Source organism: Pteropus alecto, unplaced genomic scaffold (genome assembly GCF_000325575.1).
Source record: "Pteropus alecto unplaced genomic scaffold, ASM32557v1 scaffold5, whole genome shotgun sequence".
NCBI lineage: Eukaryota > Metazoa > Chordata > Mammalia > Chiroptera > Pteropodidae > Pteropus > Pteropus alecto.
The window spans coordinates 6,083,710-6,092,583 of record NW_006441953.1 but is presented as its reverse complement, the minus strand read 5'-3'; the positions used below and the strand labels follow the sequence as shown (position 1 = coordinate 6,092,583).

General features: G+C 41.9%; 1 protein-coding gene across 2 annotated transcripts in view; it reads right to left on the bottom strand.

The window, feature by feature from the left end:
* Positions 1 to 8,874, bottom strand: part of HADH (hydroxyacyl-CoA dehydrogenase) — a 58,667-nt gene that overhangs the window by 12,958 nt on the left and 36,835 nt on the right. Inside the window, exons 7-8 of one of the 2 annotated variants that reach the window (XM_006918898.3) lie at positions 6,713 to 6,829; positions 2,545 to 5,738 (exon numbers count right to left, since the gene is read on the bottom strand). In XM_006918898.3, the coding sequence (XP_006918960.1) occupies positions 5,620 to 5,738; positions 6,713 to 6,829 (236 nt within the window). In that variant the 3' untranslated portion in view covers positions 2,545 to 5,619. Of the gene's footprint in view, positions 1 to 2,544; positions 5,739 to 6,712; positions 6,830 to 8,874 lie in introns of those variants that run through there. The other variant, XM_015594905.2, reaches the window with a different exon arrangement.

Below are 8,874 nucleotides of genomic sequence, written 5' to 3'. Positions count from 1 at the left end.
TGCACCTTTCTTGACAACATTAGGAGGGATAAGGAACCATTTATAATATGGTCCTGTTTGCTTCTAAGTTGCTATGAGGCCACCAGAGTGATGATCAGGAGCAGGCAGCGGTGACAGACGGGACTCTACCTCTTGTGAGCTGGGTGACCTTGGGCAGATCCCATTCTCTTTCTGGTCTTCAGTTTTTGCATTTGCCAAGCAGGATGTAAGTAATACTGTCCCATTAGGGCTAAAAGAGCAGCTATTTAAACATTCCTCACGTGAATCGACCTAAACTAGAACTTCGTATAAATTAGGTAATATAGAATTAAAAACTTATGGTAACAACTCAAGTGAAAATGGTGTTTATTCACCCTTGTTGGAGAAATAATGCTAATGTTTATCACCAGCAGTGTTGCAGGCCCCAGTAACTGGCATAAAAAAAAAATGCTCGACGCCCTCGGTCAGTACATTTTTACTGAGCACATGCCAATGGGCTGTGCTTAAGTAATTTTACACTAGAAAAATGTTTTTACTGTCTAGAAGCTTGTTCGCCATCTGCATTTGCTATAATATATAAGCATCCTTCTCCCTGAATAGTAATTTGGACTTTTAAGAAACAGGTTTGTATGTTAGGAAGGAGGCGGCACAGCGGGAAAAGCCTAGGTTTGTAGTCACGCAGAGCTGGACAACGTCCACGTCTACCACTGGGGGGCGCTGCACACCAAGCCCTCTGGGCACACCTCCTTGAGGGCTAAACCCAGAGATCACTGACCTCTATAAAGGCATGGCGAGGGGTACCTGAGAGAGACGCCCAGCATGTAGGAAATAACTAATAAATGAATTTCACCTTGAATAGTTTTGTTATGATTAAACATACTTTTTTTGCCCAACGGGGGGAAAAAAAAATGTATTGCTTATAGCCATAGAATGTATGAGCATGTTTCTTCTGCCCATGGAAGCAGTTGGTAACCAGGACTAATCGGTCTGCTCTAGACCAAAGATCAAGGAAGGTCTTACAGAAAAGCAGCAGTCTGGAGTTTTTGGTTTTTTTTTTTTTAGGTCATCTACACTCATGTGTTTATTAAGTATTTTTCTTAATCTATAATAGCTTGAGATGTTACCAGCTACTTAAAATTTTTATCTCCATTAATTATATGGGAGATATTGGTAGAAAAAATACTATTTGCCAGATAGAATGAGAACATCACCTACAAATAGACCATCACAACTTAACTGTTTGTCTTTGTGGTCCAGTGGAATTACTAGTCATTTTCTCTTTTCCATTTCTAATTGTCTCAGAATTTGAACTCAGTGGAGTCACTGAATTACGCTCTACACTCTAACAGTTATTTTCTTCTATAGGAAGAAAGTACACTGTCACCCTCCCTAAACTTGAACATTGAGGCTAAAAACTCTGGAAGTCTACCTTCCCAGAAGAATATGCCAGAACCTCCACACATCTCTGGAATAAGACTTTAGGGTTCAGTCTTTCAAATAGCCCCAAGCAGAAACCTTAGTTCAAATATGTCTTCCTCTCAGTAGTTTTGGAGGCTTCCCAGTTCCATCTTCTAAACCTGGTGGAGTCAAGTGGCTTTTATGAGGAGGTAGCAGGAGGCAGAGTTTATTGCAGGAGGTTTTCCTTTCTAATACCTGCTTGCCTAAGAACTGACTACCTGCTTCTGGTGGACTATCCCAGAAAGTGCATCTACGGAAAGGAGCTGAGGTGTCTCACTGAGTCTTGGAGACCCATGTTCAGATACTGCATCACGAAGGCCTGCAAAGTTGTCACTCTGCAAAGGGGCTCAGCTCTGCTTTGACAAACTACGTTATGATAAAAAAGTTTAATTTTTCGTCTGTTCATATACCACCCACCACCACTTCCCTAATTATTGTAGAAGAATCTTGGGAGCTTCTCTCCTGTTACTTTTTTTCTGGGGTCTTAAATCATCCACAGCCTTCCACTCATACATAAAATTTAACTTACTTGAGTGACAGCCACATCTTCCAGCTCGCTGGGACATCTGTGTGCTTTCTCCCCCTGCGTAGCCCTGACCAGCACCCTGGAAGGTTTGGAAAGACCTTCTGGACCAGCTGTGGGCATGGAGTACGAGGCCCTAGAGCCTACCTTTTTACTCAGGTGGCCCCAGAGCTTAACTTCTAAGACTCTTTTACAAAACTCTTGGGCCTGGTCCCAATCTTCAGCCCACTCCCACCAGGTGTAAAAGGTTCAGGCTCTCTGTAAGACTAGGTTGGGAAGGAACTGTGGCGTCCTTCCAAATTGGTCAGAGGAGGGAGGTGATCACAATTAGCCTATTATGCTAGGCCATGAGCGCAACGCGAGCTAGCCATCATCTCACATGATCTCCAACAGCCCAGTGGGATTGACAGGGGCCATCACTTTGCCCATTCTACCAGATATGGCCAGAATAACCCCCAAAGTAACACAGGTAAGAGCAGAGATGAGCACCAGAGCCCAAGTCTGTTTAATGCCAAAGCCCATTTATACTGGTTTTTTCCTGCAACAGCTACAGTTGGTAATTTTAAAAAACACAGTGAATAGAATTCGTACCAATGATAATTTTTCTTTATTTCAGGAGTTAAATTTCATTCTGCAGTAGAAATAAAAACTGTGATTAGGAAATATTGAGACTGATTTCAAAAACAGAATTTACACAACCAAATGGGTCGAAAGCAAAACATATCTATCGTTCAAAGCATTTTTTAGGTTGCTATTTATGTAACATCAATATCTGTTTACAAGAAAATTAGTCCCACAAAATTATAGCCACACCTTGTATTTTTGGTAGATGTAATTGGTTACTTAGGTTAAAATGTTAAAGGGATTAAAATCAAGGTGACTCAAGACAGAAGCTTATTTCAAATGAGTGAAATGTATAACTGGCAAACCCAGAAAGCGTAATTAGTGTATGTTGTATAAGCAGTGACTAACATATTAGTTCTACCCTTTACGCCGATTAGCGGTTGAGTCTCAAATGAGCTTCTGAAAGCTGACTTTTAGTTAAGAGTCAGAAAACTCGCTATATAACAGCACTCAGCGGGGAATCACTTTATACCACCTGGTTTTATACTGTAGTTTCTCAGTTCCAAGATCCGGTGCCATCTGACCCCCACGCAGTGCCATTTATAGTCCCCAGACTAGAAATATACCTTAAAATTGATGTCAAAAGGAGCTAGCCAACCACTTTGCCCGAGAGGCTGTAATTAACAGTGAATCTTATGGACATTAAAGGGCCAGAAGTTTTATTTCACAAAGACATCTTCACAAGCATTCAAAGTACTCTTCAGAGAACGTCGTCTTGCTAAATGTAAATGAAGTCTGGGGTGATGGCTGTGCTGAGAGGCTCACTTCACTTTTTCCAACATGCCATTTTATCAATTGCATGGCTTTGCTTTTAATTTCAAATTTTCATTTTTATTATAGGAGTATAAATATCACTGAGAAGGGAGTACTGGGGAGAGGGGAAAAAAGTATCCTCTTGACCTAAAAAAACTTGGTAGTTACTTTCAAGATCTGATGAAAGACCCCCGGGGGCTGTTGGGAGGAGAGTTTGGGGCTGCGGGGAGAAAATGCAGCCGTGGAGACACGCCCCGCATCTGCACCCAGACAAGTGCTGCCAGTACAGTGAAGGCCAATCCAACCCCTGGGGGTCTTGCAGAGGCCATTTGCAATGCAGACCCCAGCAAACAGCAACAGCTGGTTTTTATTTAGAAGCAGAGAACCTGACTGCTGAGACCTTCCTTCTCCCCAAGGAGCTGGAGCTCTCGGTGGGCAGCGGAAGGTCCCCCAAGAAAGCAGAGGCACGGAGTACTGGACTGAGGACTCCCATGTGTTAAGAGGATGTTCAAAATCCCTTCCTGGTCCCAAACATGATGCAGGAAAAAAACTTTTGAAAATGATAAAAGAATGCTCAGAGGCCAAGCTTTCCGACTCGCTGGTAGGCTAAAAGTGCATTCAAAACCTCAGCCAGAAAAGATCACTGTGACCCCAACCCACACATCCTGGCAGGCTGTTGGCCACATTGTGAGTTCTCTGCCCTGACATTCAGGAGTCTAGAGCCCCGCCATTTCCAGGACAAGGGCCCAAATCCTAGGGGTGCACCAGTCAGCAACAAGGAAATGAGGCCCCATCCTAAGCCCAGGGCTCAGGTCAAAGGTCACAGCCAGCCAGAGATGAGCAGGGGCTGCCAGGCCTCAAGGGCAACCTTTAGTAATGGAAATGGTAGAGGCATCACAGGTGCTTCCTTTTTTTGGTTAAGAAATGTTTTATAAGAATAACCTAAAAGTTTCCTAAACCAGGGTCTATGTGTGGTAGGAATGTATGAACATATTTATTTTCCTATTATGCTATAGTTAGATTCTAGTTAAAAAAAAAAAAAAAAAATCCCTTGACCATTAGAACTACAACCCAGGACACCAAACAAGGATGCTCATTGTGGGGATAGTCCTGTTTGAAAGTTTGGAGTTGAGATTTTCAAATTTGCTATTTTATACTTAATGTTTTCATCAAAACCCAGTTCTAATCCTGACTCTGCTACAAAATTTCTGGTGACTTTCGGCAGGTAACTGAGGGTCTTCGTTAATGAGGCCGTTGGACCCTCAGGGTCTAATGTCTTTCTAGCTTCAAAATTGTCTTGGAAGACACCTTCTCAAGCCAATGACTAAAAGAAGCTTATGTTACATTACTTCTCTTTGTTGGCAAAGAAGAAACAGATGCTCCTTAAAAACTGTTTTCTGTGCCCTCAACATTGCTTTACTGGTAAGAAATATGGAGTGACAGCTGCAGGCAGGTCACACATGAACACCTCTTGCCACTTTAAAAAATAGCAACAGGCCAAAGAAGAGGGGCACAGCTTTTGTCTAAATTACCAACCTTTACTTTTATAACCATTTAAGCATATTATCATTTAAAATTATACAAGTTTATTGCAATTCAAATTTTCACAGATTAAAAGACTGCATTTTATTAGAGTTAACTTATAGGCATAATTTCTTATTAAAAAAAGACAATCATCGTTCAGATTTTGGATGTAAATGAAACCCCTCTGCAAACCAAACACATGGAGTTATTCCTGCCAATCTAGCAGCAGCATCTTGATGATAAGCTGAATAAAGACATGACACTTACGTCATGTACAGAATGTAGGGTAAGGCTTGAAGCTGCAGGCAGCACATGTTCTCATAAAGGCAAGCTGCAGTGCTGCTACCCGCCGTACCTCACAGGCACATCATGGACGTGTCAGAGATCGTGACCCTCCCATGTGGCAGCGATAACCGCAGCACACTTTTGGAAAAAGTGCTTCCTCATTTACAAGTGAATGAATTCAGGCAATGCTTTATGAAAATGACAAGGTTCAAAAGACATTACTGCTCCAAGGCACCAAGGGTATAAAGCTTTTTAGAAAATACACAGAAATCAACAGACGAAAAAAGGGACTTAGTTCTCAATGGAGGACTCTGCTATGTGTAAATAATCACTACAGCTAGGTTACAATCAAAATGCGCATCAAACAGACTGTGCCGTGTGAGGGAAGGTCTGACCCAAGAGCGTTTCCACAGGCCCTTGGTGCAGCTGCTGGTATGAGCTTACAGTCTTCCCGGAGCCAGAGATGCTGCACATCATTTGTATTTGTAAAATCCTTCCCCAGTCTTCCTGCCAAGCTTATTCTCTGCCACCAGCTTATTCAAGGATTCACTGAGTTGAAAGGAGGGGTTCTGTGGATCCATCTCATGCCATGCTATTGAGAGGAGAGAAGAGGGCTTAGGATAAAGTGCTGGGTTTATTTTTATATTGTGGCATTCCCAAGGCAGTCTAGAGGCAGAACTTGCGGGGAAGGGTCTCTAGTCTTATGTGGGAGAGACCCTTGAGTGTGGTGCCTATTAAGCCAACATGGCAGAGGAAGGCTGAGCTGGTACAGCCCCAGGGGCCCTAAAGTAGGTGTGCGAAGCTCCCCCACTCCCACCCCACAGCCATGCTGCTTGAGGCCTGGCTCCACCACGACCCTCCTGTTTATCCAAGCCCTTCCTGAAATCACTGGTTCATCTGCTCTTGGATCCCTCACTGGCAGTCAAAACAACTTTCAGTACACACGTCAAAAATCTGAATTTGCTGCTAGTGTTTTGTATCCTCTTAAAATCCCAAAGTTCATGCTTCAAGTAGAACCCTCCTCACTCCTCCCAAATATATAGGTATTTCTTGTGCAACTTGGTAATATCAGCTACTTTCAACTTCAGTAGTCCAATATTTTTACCCTGTCTTCAGAGCTACTATAGTAAAAAGGACATTTTAAAAAATGTGTATCTTGACTGCAGTGGAAGTTACACAAATCAGAATATGTGAGAGAATGACACAATGTAGCAAAGCCAATTTCCTGGTTTTCATAAGGTGCCATGGTTATGTAAGATGGAACCACTGGGTGATACTGAGAAGATGGATAAAGAGGACCTGTCGCTTGTACATTTGAAACTTCCTGTGAATCTATAATTAGTTCAAAATGAAAAGTTAAAAAAAGGGTTACTCTGTGAGGAGACAGCAGGCAGTCATGCTTTTCCTTCTCCTACCACCTATTAATTTGAATCTTTAAGCTGGTGGGGGCAGGACTGATCTACTGAGTCTCCTTATAATTTCTGCTTTAAATAGGAATTATAATTCGTAGTTGAGCGAGATTATCACAACTGCATTAGAGATAGACAACATCATTCAAATTCCTACCATTGATGATGAACTTCATAGAATCCAGCCCAATGAAATCGAGAAGCTCAAATGGACCCATGGGGTACCCAGCTCCCAACTTCATGCCAGTGTCGATGTCTTCCTTGGATGCATGACCTGAGAGTAGAAGAGGGCAGCCCTGAGTCAGCACCATCTTCCCCACAATCTCCCTGTCATGCTATTGGTTCCAGAATCACTAGAGTTTGGCATATTTGCATTCGAAGAACATCCAGAGTCAGGAATTCTGGTGTGGGCAGATTTCTGTCATAGAGGTACATGCCAAATATGCCACAAGCTTTTCAAAGTCATTCCACCAAGCTATCCCGCGAGGCGGATCCTAGAGCACTGCTACCTTGCTCACGGAGAGAGACGGCCCCAGTGGCCTGAAAAGATTAGTTACTCTCTGACGGGTTGGGGTTTTCCAACTGCAGAATAATTTACTAAAATGTCATGTAAAGCTAGAGTAGATTGATTGATAAATGGACTTTTTTTAAAATAAGCTTTATGTTTTTGTATGTATGGTATATATATTTTTCTTTTCCAGCTTTCTTGGTTTTGTAAGTAAAACGTATTCCTCTAGAATCACATTCACATAAGACCTTTAGTCAATATAATGTTAAAAAAAAAGGCCCAAACTTGATTTAGAATTGTCATGCAAGTTTGCAAATGTATTGAGTAGACTAAAACAAGGGCCAATATGCTTTTTCCTTGGAATTTTATCCTTAACATATTGTCCTTGGGCCACAAGAGGTCTTAGGAACAGGATGAGTCTGTAACAAGTGGCTGTCTAGAATTTTGTTCCAAAGCACAAAGAAACAGTCAATTATACCAAAGCTAAATAAGAGGGAAAAAAATGTCAACATAGAGAGGATTTCATACCCAAATATTTCAGATTTTTAGGCATGAGGAACAGGAACTACTTAAATATTTATAAAGGCTATTCTTAAAAGCAATGTTAAGTACTAAAGTAATGCCAAAGAATTTCAAGGCAGTTAAAATACCAACCAATTATTCTTTATGGGTCACATTATTAGTACTCTACTCATCAGTCAACCAAAGGATCCTGAGAATCACACTTTGAGTTTCAGGCCATAAGCAAGCAAAGAAAGCAAAAATGATCATATACATTAGTCCTCTCAGGTGGCCTCATTCATTCATTCACCCTTTATTTATATCTGTTGTGTGCCAGGCACCAGAGCCTTAGAATGAGACAAAGAAAAACAAGAGAAGCACTTGTATATTCATGTTGGGAGTATCTGTAATGGGAGAATTCAGATGCGTAAACCAAAAATTTCATCATAACAAGTGCTGAAGATTCATGAAGAGTCACACAGCTCTGTGTGGCAAAGATGGAAAAGTTTACTCACACCTTCATGACGTCACCAAAACCACTACCCAGGCCCAGGTGCTGCCATCTTGAAGAGAATCCCAAGGGAAAAGCGGGCAGGGAAGAGCATTCTAGGCGGCAGGAACAGCATGTGCAAAAGAAAGAATAAGAAAGCACGTGGCAGCTGATAAGTGGATTATGCTCAAAGGGTTTCATTAGCCCCAAGGCTTCGATGGCATCAGAAGTGGAATACTGGAATGACAGCCTAGCATACTCCCGTGGCTCAGCAGCCTGATGACCAATGTCCTCAGTCATCTATATGCCTCTGCTCAGGTGCCACTTCATCAAAGCACCCACCGCACTGTCCACGCATGTAAATTAGCAACTGTGGGGACTCCAGGAGAGGACTCCTGCCACCCTCTTGACTTCATCATTCTCAGAGATTACTGGTCACAACCTCACATGTTGTCATATCTACTGGTTCATTTACTGTGGGTTGTCTCCCCTCATTAGAATACAGGCTCTCTGGGGACAGAAATCTTATAGCATAATGATTCCGACTTATCTAAAGCCATTTAATCAAGCCTATATTCAAGGGCACGGAATGCCTAGAGGCAAGACTAATTCCAGGTTCAAAGACTCACGTGACTTATTTCAAAAAATATGAAAACATAGCTTATCATTAAAAAAAAAAAAAAATTTAAACAGTTTTAGAAAATCAGCACAACTCTTGAGTAATACAGAGCCAAAGAGGCAAAAAGAAAAAATAAACAGATTGTTGGGCTAGGTGGGAGCTAAGTGTGGTATCATGTTTTAGACCAATAATTCCTAACCC